At 43.9% G+C, this 20,514-nt stretch overlaps 1 protein-coding gene across 1 annotated transcript; it reads left to right on the forward strand.

Moving 5' to 3' along the window:
• Window positions 1-3,239: 3,239 nt before the first annotated feature.
• On the forward strand, window positions 3,240-19,226 carry PSMA6 (proteasome 20S subunit alpha 6). The gene is made up of 7 exons (XM_077323112.1): window positions 3,240-3,453; window positions 7,976-8,070; window positions 9,432-9,513; window positions 9,865-10,020; window positions 12,361-12,539; window positions 17,467-17,561; window positions 19,036-19,226. Exons 1-7 carry the CDS (start codon window positions 3,378-3,380, stop codon window positions 19,091-19,093), a joined length of 741 nt encoding a protein of 246 aa, XP_077179227.1. The 5' UTR covers window positions 3,240-3,377; the 3' UTR covers window positions 19,094-19,226.
• The last annotated feature ends 1,288 nt before the right edge of the window (window positions 19,227-20,514 follow it).

The following is a 20,514-nucleotide window of genomic DNA, read 5'->3' on the forward strand; positions in this document are numbered from 1 at the left end:
CATGGTGTGTGTTGCAGCTCTGTTATTTTAAACAAGCCAGACACTGTACATCCATTCATTTTCCACCTCTCTATTACATTTTGTATTACATCTTTCCTCCAGGCATCTCCAAGTAGCATACATGGTTCTCCCTTCCAGTTTTTCTCCTTGTGGCAAGCCTATGAGTTAGTTAGAGCTGATAGATAGTGATGGGCTCAGGGTCACCCAGCGAACTTCAGGACGGAGGGAATATTTGAATACAGATCTAGCTTCTGGTGCAGTCCTTTAATGGTTAGGCCAACACTGGATCTAGTACAAAAGGCCTTTGTCACACAAACCCTCAGCAGAAGGGACTGACGGTGATCAATCTTTCTGAATTTTCCCTTCTCCTAAGTGGACTACTATTTACACCGGTTGGTGGCTGCAGTGGGGTGGGAGCAAAATCCTTTTGATCTGACTCTTGCATAAATGGGAATTCTACTTATGGAAGAGGAAGAAGGTAGTGATTTCTCCTCTTTCTTCATTCTCACTGCAGTCCCTCAACACAATGGCTATTACTATATAATGGGGGATCCATTTTTCTGTATGTCTACCAGTGATTTGTGATAATCACAAAATGATGTGACATGAAAAAATGAAGTGACATTATTAGAAGGACAGCTTAAAAAGTATTGGTATTTGGAAAAAAAATACCTTAAAAGGTGCCAATAGACTCAAACTTTGTTCTAGTATTTCAGCCTGTTCCCCACCTGAATTTCCTTATGTAGGAAATAGTAAATGAGCTGGAAGATTGGGGTGGTGCTTAACTGGATCCTCTCCCCAGACTCTCTAGGGGTATTGGGCAGGTGTCCCCAGCTGCATCCAACAGAACACACAAACATATAGGCAATATATACATTCTGCCTTCCATAATGGCATAGACAGTTCTAATCATGGTGCTGAGAAGCAGGGAGTACTTGATGTTTCAAAGACCTCTAGTCTTTCCTGTTCAGAGTTTCAGGTATTCAGCATACATCTCTTCTTACAGGAATAAATACGTGGAACATTGAAAACATCCAGCCTCACAACATATTCCTGATTATTTGCATAAAATAAGGAGATTGGTAAGAGCCTCTTGTGGCGCAGAGTGGTAAGGCAGCCGTCTGAAAGCTTTGCCCATGAGGCTGGGAGTTCAATCCCAGCAGCCGGCTCAAGGTTGACTCAGCCTTCCATCCTTCCGAGGTCGGTAAAATGAGTACCCAGCTTGCTGGGGGGTAAACGGTCATGACTGGGGAAGGCACTGGCAAACCACCCCGTATTGAGTCTGCCATGAAAACGCTAGAGGGCGTCACCCCAAGGGTCAGACATGACCTGGTGCTTGCACAGGGGATACCTTTACCTTTAAGGAGATTGGCTTATTGCAACACCCCTTGTAGAGGGTCAGGTGGTAGTGTGCCAAGAAAAACAGCATGAACCTGGAAGAGAGGCTCTGTAGTTTTAGATGATTTGATGGCTAGAGCATTGAAGATTGCTGCAGCCATACAAGAGTAATATGTACACACTGCTGTCAGAGATTTATTTATTTATTATATTTATATATCGCCCTCCCTGGAGGCTCAGGGTGGTTTACATAAGAACATAAGAACAGTACATGAAACAGTCTATAACATGTGAATAACCATACAATAATAATAACAAATAGTTGTAACCATATAACAATATAACAGTATAAACAATATAAACAAAACCTGCTGCAAAACCACTCTCATCTGCAGCTGGTCAGGGCATTGCAGGACTGGTGGCCTCCGCGGCCTACCTGGCTGCAGTGTGGGTAACATTCCTGGCAACTGGCTGGGCTGGCAGGCCGCCGGAGTGGCGGGCTGGCAGGGTGCTGCAGAACCACTTTCCTCTGCAGCCAGGGAGTTTATGGGCACCGGGGGGGGGGGTGGCCACAGGCACCTCCCCCCCCCCCCCGCAGAGCGGCACTCGCTGCGCCAGGAGGCAGCCGATCACTCCCGGCGCAGCAAGCGCTGCGCTGTGGGGGCGGGGGGGAGGAGCGCCTGCTGGTTTCCGGGTGCTGGCTCACCTCCCTCTCCCCTTCCCTGATCCCCAGCCTGAAAAAGGTTGGGGACCACTGGTCTACATAGATCCCTTTCACGCATACTACTGCCAAGTCAGGTCTCCCCCATCCTATAATGATGCATGTTTTTTCCTACCTAAATACAGAACTTTACATTTACAACGAAATACATTTTAACCCAATTTTCCAGCTTTGCTACCCTTCCCAGTTTTGTATTATCTTCATATGTAATAAGCACTCCCTTGTTAAACATCTTCATTATGTTGTATGCTACCATATCTATACGTATGGACTGGAAACTACTGTCTCAATAAAAATGAAGTGTGCTTGCACATGAAGGCGTACATCTTGAGTAAAACTTTGTTGGCCTTAAAGGTGCCACTGAACTAGAATTTTACCCTCTGTTCTGGCAGCACACCTAGTGCCTTTGGTACCTGCACAGTAGATCTTGCACAGAACTTTTTCCCAGTGTGAGGATGCTGCAGCAGGAACCAAGCCTGTTTAATTTCTGCTTATCACTGCTAGGGATGCCAGCCTCCAGGTAGGATCTGGGGATCGGTCAGAATTACAGTTCATCTCCAGAATATTGAGATCAGTTATCCGGAAGAAAATGGATTATTTGGAGGGTAGATTTTACTTCATTGGACTACTGAAATCCCTGTCGTCCCCAGGCTCCGTCCCCAAATCTCCTGGAGTTTCCCAATCTAGATCTGGCAATCTTACCTCCCCCGACCCCTGCCAGTGCCAAGAAGGGACCTATCAACACTAATCGCTGCCCCCAAAAGGGTGTCCTTGCAAAAAACAAAAGGGACAAAACAGAAGGGAGTGCTTTGATTACATTTTGGCTGACGAAAGAAATTCCAGGGAGGTTAGCTGTATAGCAAAAACAATAACAGATTGACAGTCATGCTCAAATAAATCTTACAAAGTGTTAAAATCATTTTTTTTCTCTATGTTTCTCCGGCTGGGTAGAAAGTAAGACTCGCGCATGCGCCATTGATAAAACAGATGCTGGCACTTTGAATCAAGCGTCTGGAACCTCGAGAAACTGGGGAATGCGCATGCTCAGAAAGTAACGACTGCTAAACAGCACGGGAGCTCGCTTTTGCGCCTGCGCATTATACACAATGACTAAGGAGCGAAGCGAGCCGGAAATGAAGCTGCGACTCATTCGCTCCTTAGGACGATAGTTGCCGAATGCGCCTGCGTGAGGGGCTTGTGACCCCGGAAGTATTTCTCCATTAATCACAGTTCGGTTGGTGGCGGTGGATTCTCTACCCGGCGTGTCCGCGGACTGTATATTTTTCTCTCGTTGTTTCCTCCCTTTTTCTGTGTCGCCATGTCCCGAGGTTCAAGTGCCGGCTTTGACCGGCATATCACTATTTTTTCCCCCGAGGGACGCCTGTACCAAGTCGGTGAGTGTCTGGGAAGAAGAACCGCCCAGTCATGGTGCAGGGCCGCTGTGCTCGGGCATGGGTGCAGAGAGAGGGGAGGATGCTCCTGCTCCTCTGCGGTGCTTGGAAACACCGTGGCAACGGCGCCTCTGTGTCTCGAGAGGCAGCATCTGAGGTGCAGCATACCGCTGTGGTGGTGGTGGGGAGCAGTAATAGCGCCACGCATGCAAGTTAGATCCCCTCGTTGTCAAAAATCGCAATGCAACGCTTAACGGGAATGCTATCTAAACTCAAAAGCGAAAGTGAAACATCCATCTCTGTTGGGCATATGCTGACGCCATTAGATGCTAGGGAGAACATGGGCACTGTAATCTCTTAACATTAATAACTTTTCAAAGTAGTACTTACTCTATGCCTTTCACTTTTGTTTTTCCCAAAATTTAATGACAGTACTCGCAGTAGTGTCAGACTCTTACTTATATTAATGTTCTCAAGGTAAAGAGTTTGAGACTGTTACTTATAGTGCACCATTTTGGTTGAGTATCAGGGCAATGTAGTACATACAGCAATCAGTGCATGAAAACTAAATTACAGAATTAGAAACTGCTGCAGTAAAAAGAGTAGAATAACATAATAAAATTTCTTTTTAACTTAATATTCCCTCCCCCTTTTTTGTTGTCATTCTGCTCCTCTTACAAAAGCTGCTTTCCTGAACAATTTCTGGCTTCGTCAGGTGATCATTTCACAAAATAGTGACCATAGAGAATGCTTCAGTACAAGTGGCTGTTGATGTTACTGTTTGCAAGATGGCACCTATGTAGAGCTTTCCTCAGATGAACTAATTTGTCTCAGAGGAATATATTAAGAGGTTGAGGTAACCGGTGGCATTCACTGGACAGCTTTTGTGTGGCTTTTAACTTTTAACCAGGCATTCTCAGTTTTAGCACTTGGATAAAGCTGAGAACAACAGTAGGTGTTTGGTTATTCCATAAGTAGTCAGTTGGTTTTCCAAAACATCTGGTAGTACTTTAAAATATTCAGCTTTTGTGCAAAGTGCCTACTAGGTCTGATCTTATTCTGTTTATTTCAGCAGTTTTAAAGACCTCATGTTGCATTTTGAGATGAAGCTCTTCCTCATAACATCTGAAATATAGCACTGAAAGGGCTTTGCAAATAAACTCCTGACATTGTCATTAAAACTGTATTTTATTCTTTAATTTCTAGTCCACCACTTCTGCAAGCTGCTTGTGGTGGGTAATAACATTGTGTCCAATAAACCCCATTAAAACTGCAATACAATGAAATTCAACAAGCTCCAGCAGCGGTAAAAAATCCCCCCTTCACCCAATCCAGACTAGTCCCTGCCTTGGGGTTATGGGAAGTTTACCATATATAGTTCATTCTCTAAATTATAGTCTACCATAATTAGTAAATAGGAGCATAGAAATACCCAGTATGATTTGAATATGTTTAATTTATGTTACATGTATGACTTTTGGAGTAAGGTTAGAAATATTCTGTATACTTAATTGTCCGAGACCATGAAAATTTGGTGTGTATTCCAAGGCATTTTTCTGAAGCTTTACCTTGGTGTGGCACCAAGGTATATTTGGTATAAGCGAAACAGATTTGTGTGCCTGTTGATAGATTTCAAAGAAACTTTTCAAGTAAAAAGATAATAGGATTTATGATAAAATACTTTTGCCACTCACTTATCTCAGCCATGATATTACATTGGTTTGCATTAATAATATGAAGATGAAGAGTTAGTTCTTATATGCCACTTTTCTCTACCCGAAGGAGTCTCAAAGCAGCTTATATTTGCCTTCTCTTTCCTCTCCCCACAACAGACACCCTGTAAGGTAGGTGAGGCTGAGAGAGCCCTGATATTACTGCTCGGTCGGAACAGCTTTATCAGTGCTTTGGTGAACCCAAGGTCACCCATCTGGCTGCAAGTGGGGGAGTGTGGAATCAAACCCGGCTCGCCAGATTAGAAGTCCACGTTCCTAACTACTACACCAAGCTGGCTATCTAAAAATATGAGAACAAATTTAGAATCCAGTGGCACTTTTAAGACCAACAAAGTTTTATTCAAGGTCTGAACTTTCATGTGCATGCACACTTCCTTGGATACAATATTGTATATGAGGAATTGTGCATGCTCACGAAAGCTCATCTGTACCATAAATAAAGCCAGACAGGGATAGTGGGAGAAGGGACTCATTGTGTACCTGATTGGCTGGCCATCCAAGAAATAGCCAATCATGCAGGCTGTCCCACTCCTGGCCACATCCCGTTCCACTGCCAGCCCACTCTACTCAACTGCCCTCAAGAGGTAAAGCAGATACCAAGCACGAGCTGAGAGGATGGGGGAGGACCTGGAACCACAGCCGGGCCTGGGAGGGCCTGGGAGCCTTGCCAGTGGGGGGTCGGGAAGGCTGTGCTCCCCCGGCCCAAAAAGACCCACCACGGCCTCTCCAAGCTTCCATGGGCCTGTCCAGGGCACGGGGAAAGGGAGGAGATAAGTCCCTGCCAGCGCTCTCCCCCCTCACCACCCTGAGAAGGCCCACTGCAGCCTCTAGGCCTCAGCAGGCCTGCCCAGGGTGGGGGGAGAAAAGCCTACTGTTCATTGTATTTTAAATTACAACAGGCTATTCTGCTAGTACCTTGAATAAAACTTTGTGGGTCTTAAAGGTGCCACTGGGCTCTAAATTGGTTCTGCGGGTTCAGACAAACATGATACCCACTTGAGTCTATAAAAAATTTGGACAGACTTTAAAGCACCTACATATGTGGCATCTTTGAAGAAAAAGCAATGGCCTCCATCTGAGTGGCTTTCTTGTCATTCTTGTTGGATGTCTCTACAGTCTTCCATATAGTAGTTATGCTGTTTTGCTGAGACATTTGCTTACAGAAGTAGATATTGGGGATGAGCGTGGAACTGATTAAACCATTCCTCACAGATTGGGTTTAAAGTGTTGCTGATAGAAACCAGTTATCCTCTTGATGGGGTCTATCCTGTGGGATTCCAGAGAGTTCAGCTCTGTCCCTCATATGTTTTAATCTTTGCACAAAGCTCCTAGGTCAAATGATTCATAGTTTGGGAGTTTGTTGCTGACAATACCCAGTTCTGTGTGTTCTTATCCAACCGTCTTGGTGATGCAGTAGAGATCTGAATAGCTGCCTGGCTGCTGTGGTTAACTAAGATAAAACAAAGTGAAACAAAACCCTGGAAAGTTGGTGACAATGCTTGGTGATAAGGTTGAGCTCTTGAAGGGGATTTTGCTCCCACTTTTGACAGAGTTTACCTAATCCATGCTGGTTTGGTAAAAAGCCTTAATACTAGATCCATCATTATTGCTGGAGAAACAAAGTAATGCAACTGCCTAGCCCATATGATGGCCCCTTACCTTGTCATGGCAGATCGGGCCACCTGGATTCATACCACAGTAACCTCAAGACTGAATTGCTGTGATGCGCTGAACATTGGGCTTCCCTTAAAATCAATTAGGAAATTCCAGTTGGTGCAGAATGCCATCTGTTAGCGGAAGCTAGACAGAGCATGCACACTAGTCCCATTCTGTCATTCTGTTGGTTGCCCATTTGTTACCAGACTCAGTTTAAGGTACTGGCCGCACATGCAGAGCCCTTCATGGCCTTATACCCTCTTATCTGCAGGACCCCCACTCTCCCTGTGTTCTGTTAGAACAGCTTTGCTCATTTGAGCAGGGGCTTCTTTGGCTGCCAACCTGCAAATGGGCAAAATCAGCAACTGCTTGTATAGATGCTTTCTCTGTTGTTGTCCCCACCTTATGGAATGGGGTGCCTGAGGAGGTCGGGAAGGCTCCCACTTTCCTAGCTTTCTGCAAACTGCAAAACTGAATTATTTGAACAGGTAATAGGCTCGCATGGCATAGAACAATTTACAATATTACTTGGATAGAGATGTCGTCTCTACTACTGTGTGTAGCTTGCTGTAAATAGAATCCTACACTGTGATTTCTGTATTTTTACGCTTTGCTTCCATTCAGTTTCTTATGAATCTCCCATCCTGTTGATTGTACTGACTCTGTATAATCTGCCTTGAGTTTCAGTGAGAAAGATAGACTCTTAATAACCCAAGTAAACAAAAATGAAATCTAAATGAGTTGTGTATAATAGGAGATAAATTTAAATAAGCATTTACCTCCAAGTGATCTGATTAAGTATTGAGGCCTTTTCAGTGTGCAGATGGAAAATATATCAGTCTTCATTAAATCCTTCATAGGCAATTACTGCTAAATTAGCAAATAAATTCTGTTAATGTGGGAAAAGTGAAAATGATGGTAGTCTGAATGTCATAAATGCTACAACAGAGAAATATTTTTAAAAAACAGTTTGTGATACATTGGCTGTTTTTAAGCACTGCTTTCAAGTTGTCTAACAGTGTAGATAGTTCTCCAAGTGTTGCTATGTGCATCAGTAATCAGCTCTCAATTTGTAGATGTTATTGTTATCTTAGCATTATTGCCAAACCAGTGACTGTTTTCAATATACCATTTAGAGTATGCTTTTAAGGCCATAAACCAGGGTGGCCTTACATCTGTAGCAGTTCGTGGGAAGGACTGCGCGGTTGTTGTCACACAGAAGAAAGTACCTGTAAGTAGCAATATCATGGCAATACCCATAATGTGAATAGGAATGGGCATGAACCAACTCCCAAACCAAAATTCAGCATGAACTTGGACCATCTTGGAGTCTCAGAGCCTGTGCTTCTTGCACAATGCCTTCCCTGAACATTTACTGGCTTGGTTCAGCTCTTCAAGACCATTAAAACGTTACAGGTAAGTGGTATGGGTTCTGCAGATGAGAAAGAAATGGCTGTGAGCGAGGGGAAGCTAGGCCAACTGGTGAAACAGCTACTGCCTGTCAGGTCTGCAAGCCATTAAATATGTTGGTTTTGCTCCCCCTCCCCCCCACACACTTTGAAGTAGAGAACTTTGGGTCGGTTTGAGGGGTGCCCTGAACTTGGTTTTTAGGTTCGTGGCCATCCCTAAATGTGAACACCTAATTTCTCCTTTGTGGTAATCCTGATTGTTCACAGAATTACAGAAACATAAAGTTGGAAGGGGCCATATAGGTCATCTAGTCCAACCCCCTTCTCAACGCAGGATCAGCCCAAAGCATCCTAAAGCATCCAAGAAAAGCGTGTATCCAACCTTTGCTTGAAGACTGCCAGTGAGGGGGAGCTCACCACCTCCTTAGGCAGCCTATTCCTATTGTTAATTATTATCTGCCATGTTCTATACTTTTGGATTGGAAATAGAGTTCTTTGGAACTCGTACGTTTTGGAGAAACACATTTATAACTTGCCAAAACTTTTTTAGTTATTGGAGTGGGTGCAAGGATTGAGATGCGTCCTCTACTTCTCTTCTCCATCAGTAGTCATAGAATCAGAGTCGCAAGGGGCCATGTAGTTATCTAGTCCAACCCCCTGCTCAGTGCAGGATCAGCCTAAACCGCCAGGAAAACTGATTCCCAATGTCTCAGGATCACTTTGGATTAATAGTAATGTGGTTATGCCGAGGAGAGGAAGGGAATGGAACTTCCCGGACTTCTATAGAATTGTTCTCTCCCTCTTTTATTGTTCTCCCAATTGGTTGGATCCATTGATGCACGAATAGGATCTCAGCACAGTTACACTTGTGCAAGTAATAGTGTTAGGTATTCTGCAGTACTTGTTGAGCCCTTTTCTCAAGTACTTTCTTGTGCAAAGCCTTGCATGAGGAGTAATGCAAATTCGGATACAAAAAGGTGGCAGTATGGTCTTGTTGGCATGTTTCTGGTTACAAAAAGGCTCTAGTCTAACAAATAATGCATGCTGGTTCCAACCCAATCTATTTCTGGTATTGGTTATTTTTATTATTGCAATGGCTGATATATAAGTAAGCAAGCCCTATCAACAAGGCTAGTTCCATATTATGTGCCATTTAATATTATTTTTCTGTTTCATCCCTTAGGACAAGCTGCTGGATTCTAGCACAGTAACTCACTTATTCAGAATAACTGAAAATATTGGATGTGTAATGACAGGCATGACAGGTACTAAAATCACCTACAGTGGTAGCAAAAATGGCAAAATGCTTTGATATTTCTGAGCTGTGTACTAAAATATTTTAAAATCACACAGACAAGGGGAAAGTCTGGAGGCACTAAATGTATTTCTGTCTGAAGCTAAATAGGCATGTTTCTAGCTAGTTTCTATACTGGAGATCAGCTTCATTGAGTTTCTTGAAAGAGTGGGATTTAAAATGTAGATTTATTAATTGTATTGGGCATGGCAATGTACTTTCTGCAGTTCCCCACCTTTATATTCAGGTTTAATTGCATTTATTTTTAATAATTTGTTGAATGAAGCATGGAAATGACTTCAGTTCCTTTTCTTGGTGTCAGCGGACAGCAGGTCCCAGGTGCAGAGAGCCCGCTATGAGGCTGCAAACTGGAAATACAAGTACAGCTATGATATTCCAGTGGATATGCTGTGTAAGCGGATTGCAGATATTTCTCAAGTCTACACACAGAATGCTGAAATGAGGCCTCTTGGTTGTTGTAAGTATAGTAAAATATGTTAAAAATAATTTGAAATTTTGGGAAGATAGGGCTGCTGTGCATATTTATTTATTTATTTATTTGATTTCTAGCCCACCACTCCAGCAAACAGTTCATGGTGGGTAACAGCTTTCATTATTCCCTGATAATACCCCCATTAAAACCCAAGAGCAATGAAGACCAAATATCCTAGTGGAGATAAACCCCACCTCCCACCCAACCAGACAGTAGCCTGCCTCGGGGAAAAGTCTGATTGAAATCACAGTATTCAGGCTTGCCTATGACTGGCACCAGCATAGATTATTACTGTAGTTAATTGCTTGCCTGCCTCCTCTCATTGCACACTGAGTGAAAGGTTTGGAATGGTTTGAGTCAAGCTTCAGGGTTTTCAGTGGGAGAGGCAGGCTATCTGTATTTGGCTATCACAGTGAACTGAAGCTTAATTCAAGGTTTCCCGAACTTGCAAGTCTTTAACTTGCATGGAGTGCAATTGAAGATCTTGCACTCAGCCAGGAATCATAGATGCCCCCCCATCAATGGAGGCACAGGTCACAAAGGTAGCCCAGCTGGTGTTTTGCCATCTATCCCAAGAACAGTTACTATCACCCTTCCTAACTCCAGAACACCTGGCCACAGTGATCCATGCAGTGGTCATCTCCAGATTAGTTTTTTGCTACTCACTCTACATAGGCCTTCCCTTGTCCTTGATCCAGAAATTGCAATGGGTGCAAAATGCAGCTGCTAAGTTTCTCACCAGAACAATATGGAGAGCCCATATCCAGCCTGCATTGAGCCAGCTGCTTTGGTTGCTTGTTGGATTCTGAATCAAGTTCAAGGTTTTGGTACTGGCCTTTAAGGCCATTCGCAGTCTGGGCCCAGTGTATCTTAGGGACCGCTTAACTCCCTATGCCCCACACAGGGCCTTGCGCTCTGCAAGTACTAATAGATTAGTGATCCCTGGCCCGTGCAGAATCCCCCTGGCCTTGGCTAGGGCCTTTTTGGCCTTATCCAGTGTCTGGTGGAATGAGCTCCCAGAAGAACTGTGGGTCCTGCCGGACCTGTGAAATGGAACATTTCCATCAGATTTTTGGTTGAGGCCAGGTCGTCGATTAAGGAAGATCTTAGGTCCCTCCTCTGTTACTCTCCAATGGAAACACCATGTTGTCTTGGGTTGTCGGTGGTCATCTGGGGGGGAGAGTTAGGGGAGTGGGTGCATATGGGAGGGTTACTACTTTAAGTTGTATATTTTAAATTTGTAATCAATCTTGTTATGAGCCACCATGAGCTGGCTGTGCTAAGAGCGGCAGCATACAAATATAAGAACTATGCTATGTTTGACTTAAACTGAAAAGCATGCTTATTCTTGGACTTTGAATGAAGAGCCTCTGTGTTGTAGGGAGGTAGATCTACAATATGCGATTTAGAAAGAAGAGTTCTAAAAATCTGATTTTATCCATTTAAGTTTGCAGGATGTGCAATAGAAGAAAGAAAAGTAGCATTTCCTAGGGAGTTCCATTGCCTAAAAAATTGTTGCAAATCCATATACTTTTAAAATACTAGATGTTTTCAAATGTATTTTAGGTTTCACCTTTCTTCTAAATTTGAATATTGGCTTTTTAAGAAATCCAGATTTTGGGAAAAAGGAGACTATAACAGCTTTTCTCAACTTCTTTACCATTGAGAAACTCCTGAAACATTCTTCAGGCTTAAAGCAACCCCAGAAGTGGCACTATCATGCGGAATGTGGTTGGGAAGCATAGCTGTGTAAATGCCTACCAAAGACTCCTCCCTTTCACGTCCCCTCCAGGCCCCTCATTGGCCATTGGGGTTGCGGACAGGTCAACATGCCCATATATGGTCATATCACCCAATAAATGTTTAGCAAATTTTAAAAATACAATAAAAATTAATTGACTCCCACCTATTCAGGAAACTTTTCCAGGGCTATGAGGAAACCCCAGGGGTTTCACAAAACCCTGATTGAGAAAGCCTGGACTATACAAATGATTTGAAAATTGAGAATTGTTTCACTTTTGTAACTGACGTTGTGAAAATTAGGTCTAGAAAAGTCAGTGTTTCTATTTCCTGACACATATGTCGTGTTTGGGTGGGGTGCACATTCAACAGTGTATCATCAAGTGGCCTGTGTTGTGCCCCTTTGCCTGATATTTATGATAGGATATAATAGAATATATGCAAGACAGTTTCTAGAATCACCTCTGCACCCACCCCCAGGTAGGAGAGAAGTATGTGGTTTAAATGCAGGTATTCCCTAAACATCTGAAATATTTGCTTACAATTTATTCTGGAAAAAAACACCAGTGTGTTTCTTTGTCAAAGGCATGATTTTGATTGGTGTTGATGAAGAGAACAATCCTCAAGTGTACAAGTGTGATCCAGCGGGCTATTACTGTGGGTTTAAAGCTACGGCTGCAGGAGTCAAACAGACAGAATCCACTAGCTTCCTGGAGAAGAAAGTGAAGAAAAAATTGGACTGGACATTTGAACAGACAGTGGAGGTAAGTGAATAGAAGTGTATCAGACTTGTTTTGCAACTTTACATATACTTTGAACACATTGGGGCTACCTATAGGCGTGGTCTGTTAAATTCTTCATCTGCTGTAGAAGACAGTCAGAGTTACTATGAAGAGGTTTGTACTGACTCAGTCCCAGAAAGTAGCTCTTTTTCCCTCTTCACACACCTTTTCTGAACACCTTCCTGGACATAGAATGTTTAGATTAGGGGTCCCAACCTGAGGCCCACTGGCTGCATGTGGCCCCCAACCTCTTTCTGTGAGGCCCTCAACCTGCTTGTCTGCTACTATCACCCGCAGGGCATTTTCCCTCAGACCCATACTGTTCTTCCTGCCTCAAGTGGCACCATCTACTGCTGCTCATCCTGTCCCTTTCTTGCAAAAAAGACAATAGCAACATTGTTTGTTTTGGTCTCCATGCTTTCTTCAGTCAGCCCCCTCTTGTTCTTATCCTTCATAATAGCATTTTGGCCATTCTAAGTGCTTTGCTAGCCTGCAAATGTCAGGCACCCATACCACTTAGCTTTTTAACTTCCCCTCTCCTTGAATAACTTCCCCTCTCCTTGAATATTATTATTATTATTATTATTATTATTATTATTATTATTTTGATTTATTTCCCGCCACTCCCAAATGGCTCATGGCGGGTTACAGTGTCTTAAAACCCCATTAAAACTCCCATTAAAAGACTTTAAAATGTCACAACATGGCGGCACAATAATAAGATCCCCTTCCTACCCCCCTTCCTAAAAAAGGGGGGGTGGAGGAGAAGGAGGTGAACGATGTTCAAGAAAAAGCCTGGGGGAAAGCAGTCGATGTACCACAGCAGCCCCAGCCTCAACCATAGACCTGGCGGAAGAGCTCCATCTTGCAGGCCCTGTGGAACGTTGAAAGGGCCCGCAGGGCCCACAGCTCTCCCGGGAGATCATTCCACCAGGACCGAAAAGGCCCTGGCCCTGGTCGAGGCTAGGCGTGCTTCCCTAGGGCCGGGAACGACCAGAAGATTCTCACTCGCAGTGCACAGAGCCCTGCGGGAGGCATAGGGCGCTAGGCGGTCCCTCAGGTATGTGGGTCCCAGCCCGCGTAAAGCCTTAAAGGTTAGAACCAGAACCTTGAACCGGATCCGGACAGCAATTGGTAACCAGTGCAGCTGCCTCAGCACAGGCTGCATGTGGGCCCTCCAAGGTGTGCCGGTGAGGACCCTAGCAGCTGCATTTTCTACTAGCTGGAGTTTCCAGATCAGAGACGGGTAGGCCCGCGTACAGCGAGTTACAGAAATCTAATCTGGAGGTGACCGTTGCATCGATCACAGTGGCCAGGTGTTCGGGGGACAGGTAGGGCGCTAGTAGCTGAGCTTGGCGAAGATGGAAAAATGCCTGGCCGGCTACTTTCCTGACCTGCGCCTCCATTGTCAGGGAGGCATCAATGGTCACACCCAAGTTTCTGGCCTGGGACGCGATGGTAAGATGTGCCCCTGCCAGGGTGGGTAAATGCGCTTCCTTACCATGTTGATGCTACGTATTTATATAAGGAAGGTAGTCGCTGTGTGAATGGGTTCAGGAGACGTCAGGTTTGTTTTTGCAAAAAAAGACGGGAAAAGGACAGTAAAAGGCCTGATATTTTTGCAAAAAAAAGGATACAAAGTGTTTTACATACTGAACATTTCTAGAGGCTCCACCCATCAAAGCAAGTGGCTTCTAAAGTTCCTGGTGAGTTTGCTGCAGCAAGCAAAAGCATTCTTCCTTCCACAAGCAGTAGTTGCTCTCACTTCTGGCCTTGCTTACTTCTGCCTCTCCTCCCTTCCTCACTCCAGCTAGGAGTCTTTTTATATATCTGTGATGTGATTGCAGGAACCAGTAAGTGGCTCCTGAGTACTCTTTTAGCAGGAAAGCGTATGGCATTCTCCTTCTCACATCTTCCTCCAATCAAGTTCCCCTCCCTCTGGCTGCCATTTTACTTCTCATGATTGAGGCTTGGCTGGCAAGCATTGATGAGTATCTGTACCCTGCATATAATTTGAAGCCAGCTTAATGATATACCCCCTGTTTCAGGTGGAAGGCTGCCCTCATTCACTCTTTCTGTTTACTTGCCCCTTTTTGGAGGCCCCCAATTTTTAACACATTAAAATGCATTAGTAGGTATATATTTAAACTACAAGGGACTGTGTTTATTAAGAAATAAATCTCATTGTATTCAATGTACTTAGGATTGCAACTCTGCCATCTGGTAGGCCAGATTCACAATACATTTTTAAAAAATTGTCCTTAGCCTGTATATATAGCCCAGTGCTTCTGAGAACTGTAGTACAGTGGTCCCCAACCTTTCTGAGGTTGGGGACCGGCAGGGCATTGGGGCACGGCCCGCGCCTGTGCGGGCCATGCCCACGCATCAGCTGCGCCCGCGGGCCATGCCCGTGCATCGGGCCGCGCCCGCGGGCCGCACCAGCATGGGCGCGGCCCGGCCCCGATTCCCTCTCCCCGCCCTGCCACAGTAAGAAGCTTCCCGGGCCACAAGCTTGCGGCCTGGGAAGTTTTTTACTGCGGGGGGGGGGCGGGGAGAGGGAGCTGCGGCCCGGCGCCATGGCCTTCGCAGCCCGCAGGTTGGGGACCGCTGCTGTAGTAGATAGGGGGAGCAGGGGTCTCTTCTCTTCTTTGTCATGGTTGAATTGAAACTCTTCAGCTAATAGCAGCTAGAGTCAAGTGGATTTAATGGAAAAGGGAGGTGTTAGGCCCCTAAAATTATACTACTCATATTTTTATTTATTCAAGGATAACACAGAAATTCTGTAACTGCTGCTCTACTAAAAACACTGTAAGATGTCTGTAAAAGGGAGTTCTGTTTCAAAGAAACGAAAAAATGCAGTTGAGCACAGTGTCTTTATTGACAAATGGACTACTGAGTACTTCTTTGTTTTAAACAAGGAGAACGCAGTTTGCCTGATATGTCTTGAAACTGTCTCAGTATTAAAGGAGTACAATATTAAAAGGCACTTTGAATCCTGTCACAAGAGCTACTCAATATATCAAGGAGAGGTGTGAGCGAACAAGATAAACTCTTTAAAAATCAATGTTTTTGCAACAAAAATCACACTAACTATGGCAGTCTGCTCTTACTTTGTTTATTCCATTGTCAATCCTGTTGAATTCAGATCGATTTGAACTCGAGTCTTCCTCTCCCCCCCTTCCCATTGAAACAGGAAAGTGTTCTGCATGTGGTTAGGGAGGCTCAGAAGGGGGGGGGGCAAATGGAGACTCTTTCTTTGTTTTCTTGATGGGGGGGAGAGGATCCAAGAAGTCAGAGGAGGGTGGAAAAAATCCTTTCTTTTCTTGAAGGGGGGGGGGGGAAGAGGATTGAAGAAGGCAGAAAAATATCCAAGACCGACAGAAGTTGAGAGAAATTAGGGGCTTCTCCTTTAAGGCAAGTTTGTCTCATGACCACCTGTGGCCAATCATGGGTTCTCTACCACGGAGGGGAGCCCAGATTTAAAACAATGCGATTTTAAAATATATTGAGCATTAAAAGCACTCTAAGATATCGTACAATAATGGTAGGGTTGCTCCGGATCAATCCTCCTTGCTGCAGAAGGAAAATTTAAATCGCCCCAAATCAAAACGGAAATCGCATTCTGTGTAGAGGGCAGGGACTGAATCGACCTGGGACTGGAATAAAAGCTCTGTGCAGTTTATACCTATGTAAGCATGTGTAGCTAAATAAAAGGATTCTACAGTAAAATATTTTTCCAAAATCGATTGCATTAAAGTTAACATGTCTTCTTTGAATGTTTAATCTAAATAAGTATGTTAATAATTTTGTTACATTTTTGTTTAAGACGCGGCCCTCTTTAGGCACTGGACACGCTAATGTGGCCCCTGCGTGCGTAAAGGTTGGGGACCCCTGTTACAGTGGATTCATTTTGATCAGGGGTTACTGAAGAAGAATATGAAGTCATAGCAAAATGTTCTGGCCTTCATTTCTATGAAACTGAAGAAGACTTGGCAACAGAAGCAGCCAACATTAACCTGCAGTTATCCTTGTAGCCCTGTGGCTGTTATGCAGATTTTCACCAAAATAATTAAGCCTTATGTTTTACCCTATTTCACATGTGTGCTGGTGCTCCTGGGCAATGCTGGTGGGATAGTTAGTGAACTTTCCTCTTGTTCATACTTGTCAGTAGCTTCTTATGTTCTGGATTGCCAGAGCTAAGTGCCAACATGAAAAGCCTTGTGGGAATGTTTCTCCATCTTAAAAAAAAAAACCAGTCACCTCTCATTTATTATTGGAATTTGTTTCTGCTGATGTTGAACATGTAAAATTGGCTTTACAGATCCCACTTTTAATTGTAATGAGTAATTACAAAAAGCATGATTTCCAATGGAATCTTGCTACTCCTGTAAAACTAAGGCTAGCTCTTATTGGGCTGTGTTACAGCTTGCTTATGTTTGAATAATTATCTAGATGTTTTTAATTGTAGATGTGATCATGCTCATATGATCGGCAGAATTCATCAAAATCCATCTTAGTGGTTAGGATTAATCTGTTACAATTTGTTGTAGGAGATAATTAGCCTGTATTTATGCTACTGTCTTTATAATATAGGGGAATGATGGTATGAGATGTAATACTTTTGGGAAGCCCTTTTAAATATATTAACAGAGCCCTGGATGATTTTTGGCACAGAAGAAGCCGACAATAAATTCCTATGTCTTAAAGAACTTCTAGCAGGGCAATTATAGAGGTGAACAAGAGGAAGAAATGTTTACTGTTTCTGTTGCATCTTTGGTTGGGTTGAAATGTGAACCTAAATTAACGAACAGAATATCATGTTAAAATTCACAAAGTCTGAGAAATATCTATACATTAAATGTGACTTCGTGTTTCCTAATATTTTTCCCCTGTATACTTTTATTTCTAGACAGCAATAACGTGTCTCTCTACTGTATTGTCCATTGACTTCAAACCTTCTGAAATAGAAGTAGGAGTTGTCACAGTTGAAAATCCTAAATTCAGGTAAAGATTCACTTTGATTCCCACTTTCCTGGAAATAGTTCAGATACAATTTCAGCTAGTGGGATCCAGTGAGGGTTTTCTGCTGCTGGAAAAGGCTCTGCTGGTGATTTTGTGCTTATGCGCAAAAGCCATGTGAGACAGGGGCTGTAACAGTTTTAAAATTGACTTGATCCTACCCAGTGGTGTTTCCTCACTCTCTGGTGCTATTCTGTAGCATTTCATGTAATAAGTGTTCTGAAGGTGGGGAAGGAGGAGTTAATAGAGGAGACGAAAGTGACCAGATAAAAGTAGTCAAAGCTACTTATCATACTATACAAGTTTTACAAATTGGTACATATTGTTAAGACTCCCATGACATGATGGTGGGAATGGGCTGCAGTTCAAATGAATGCGCAAACAGATAGAGCTGCTCTGTTCTGAATCACAGCACTACTACATCTTGCTGAGTATTTTCTGCTCCAGGGTCTAGTATAGCATCTGTGACCATATATCCTTTAGCACAGTGGTCCCCAACCTTTATTAGGCTGGGGACCGGCAGGGCATCGGGTCGCGCCCGCAGGGACCGCGCCCGCGCGGGCCACGCCCATGCTTCGGGCCGCGCCCGCGAGCCGCACCCGGCCGCGCCCGCGGGCCGCACCCACGAGCCGCACCCGGCCGCGCCCGCGGGCCGCACACACGAGCCGCGCCCAGCCGCGCCCGCGGGCCCCACCCACGGATCGGGCCGCACCCGCGGGCCGCGCCCGCGGATCGGGCCGAGCAGGCGCGGCCTGCACGGGCGCGGCCCGGCCCTGATTCCCTCCCCGCCCTCCCGCAGTAAGTAGCTTCCCGGGCCGCAAGCTTGCGGCCTGGGAAGTTTTTTACTGCGGGGGGGGCGAGGAGAGGGAGCCGCGGCCCGGCGCCATGGCCTTTGCGGCCCGGCGCCGGGCCGCGGCCCGCAGGTTGGGGACCACTGCTTTAGCAGATGTGCCACAGATTAAACCTGTGCTCTTCTGCATCTTCAGTAAACCATAGGTTTTCTCCATAATCCTTGCAGGAAGCACATACTTTGTTGAATAATGTCCCTGATTCAGTCCTTGGCATCTCCAGTAAAGCATTTACAAATTAGCAAATTTTGGAAAAGATCTGAGAACTGCTTCTTGTGTTACAGGACTGAGCTAGAGGGTGGGCAACTTCTTCATAGTGGTTTTAATCACAAGTTAAGTTTAGAATTACTGTATTATTAGGTTGTTACAAGGCATGTCTGTTACATACAGAAGCAAGGAATTGATAATTGCTTTGAAATAGGAATCTCAAATTTTGCCTGTCCTTGGTAGCTGGCCAGATTTTGTGATTGCTGGTGATTTCCCCCTTACACACCCCATCTGGAGAATCTCATCCTTTTTAGTATCACCTATATTAACACTTAAGTGAATTTCCTAACTGTGCAGATACTTGAGTTTAGGAATAAACTTATTTATGTTTCCCCCTCTTTTAGGATCCTTACAGAAGCAGAGATTGATACACACCTTGTTGCTCTAGCAGAGAGAGATTAGCTCTGTTTAGAATTCCTAATTATGTGACTTCAGGCCACAAAGTTTGGTGAAAACGAACTTGGTTAATGGATCTGGATTATGGGCTATAAATGATGTATTTTACTCTGTACAATAAAACAGAGGTTTTGGAAAACTTTGTCCTTTTTTGTTGCCCGTTGTTGAATTATTTAACATTTCAGTGATTTTGTGACCAGATTTCAGTGTTATGTTGGCAATGAACATTCTTGCAAAAGCAGTTTTCAAAATATACTTCCAGAGATAACTTGAAATGAATTTACTGCCATCTTTAAACCAGAAGATTCTTAATGATGAATGTAGAAAAATAATGGGTTAATTACTGTTCTTTCAAATTAGACTGCAGATTCTATTCTCAATTTTAACAGCATGCCACATCTTCTGAATCACATCTGCTTAATTTGTAATCATAATCTGGTGAATATTTATGTGATGCTCCTTCTTTATCCACAGAGTTCCTACCCACCTTAGACCGCCTCTCTTCAGGTTATGGGTTATATGTAGGTCAGGGCATCATATTTGCCACACTTAAAATCTACAGAGATTCATGACCTTCTCACATATCAGGTCTTCTCTCTCCCAGAGACATCCACAGACAGGGTAGCCCAACCCACTTTTATAGTCAGCCCTCATACATAGCTTTTGGGCTTGGAACTTAAATATTATTCCAATAACTCTGCCACCATTCATTCATAGAATCAAAGACGGAAGGTGCCATAAAGGCCATCTAGTCCAACCCACTGCTCAATGCAGGATCAGCCTAAAGCATCCAGCATAAGTATCTGTCCAGCCATTGCTTGAAGACCACCAGTGATGGGGAGCTCACTACTTCCTTAGGGAGCCAATTCCACTGCTGAACAACACTTGTCAGTTAACATTTCCCCCCTGATATCTAACCAGTATCATTGTACATGTTGGTTAAAGCCATTACTTTAACATATCCTGTAATGTGTATAGACTAAGAGATTAAATTGTGTGTGTTTCTTTCCCTTAGACAAGCAGCCCACAGGGTTAATCAAAACTAAGAATAAAACAGCGAGGAAAGTAGTCTAAGAAACAATGGTTCAGTTCAGTAGATTTACTGGCATAAATTATAACAAATGAAAGAAAACAAGTATGATTTTAGCATTACAAAGGGAGAAGTTCTCCATGAATTTTACCTTATGCTTCTCCTTAGGTAATACCATTCTCCAAAGTAACTAATAGAATAGCACTGGTTTGACGGAAGATAGAAAATAAGCCTCTCATCAGGATATCCATGAAGGTTATGCAGAATTAAAGAATCCTGCAGTTTAACACTGGAGTCACAATAAAGCAAAAGATGGGATTTCTGACCGTGCATGGACAAAGTCTTTTACAATAAGGAACATTTACAGCTCTTCTAAATATCTGCTGTGGGGTGAGCA

Source organism: Paroedura picta, chromosome 2, assembly GCF_049243985.1.
Source record: "Paroedura picta isolate Pp20150507F chromosome 2, Ppicta_v3.0, whole genome shotgun sequence".
Taxonomy (NCBI): Eukaryota; Metazoa; Chordata; class Lepidosauria; order Squamata; family Gekkonidae; genus Paroedura; species Paroedura picta.

What these genes read in the sequence shown, in the direction of transcription:
- PSMA6 (XM_077323112.1), top strand. Translation starts at nt 3,378, where the DNA reads ATGTCCCGAGGTTCAAGTGCCGGCTTTGACCGGCATATCACTATTTTT. An exon ending in TCACACAGAAGAAAGTACCT is followed by an intron (nt 8,071 to 9,431) that starts GTAAGTAGCAAT and finishes TTCATCCCTTAG; the next exon opens with GACAAGCTGCTGGATTCTAG. An exon ending in AATGAGGCCTCTTGGTTGTT is followed by an intron (nt 10,021 to 12,360) that starts GTAAGTATAGTA and finishes TCTTTGTCAAAG; the next exon opens with GCATGATTTTGATTGGTGTT.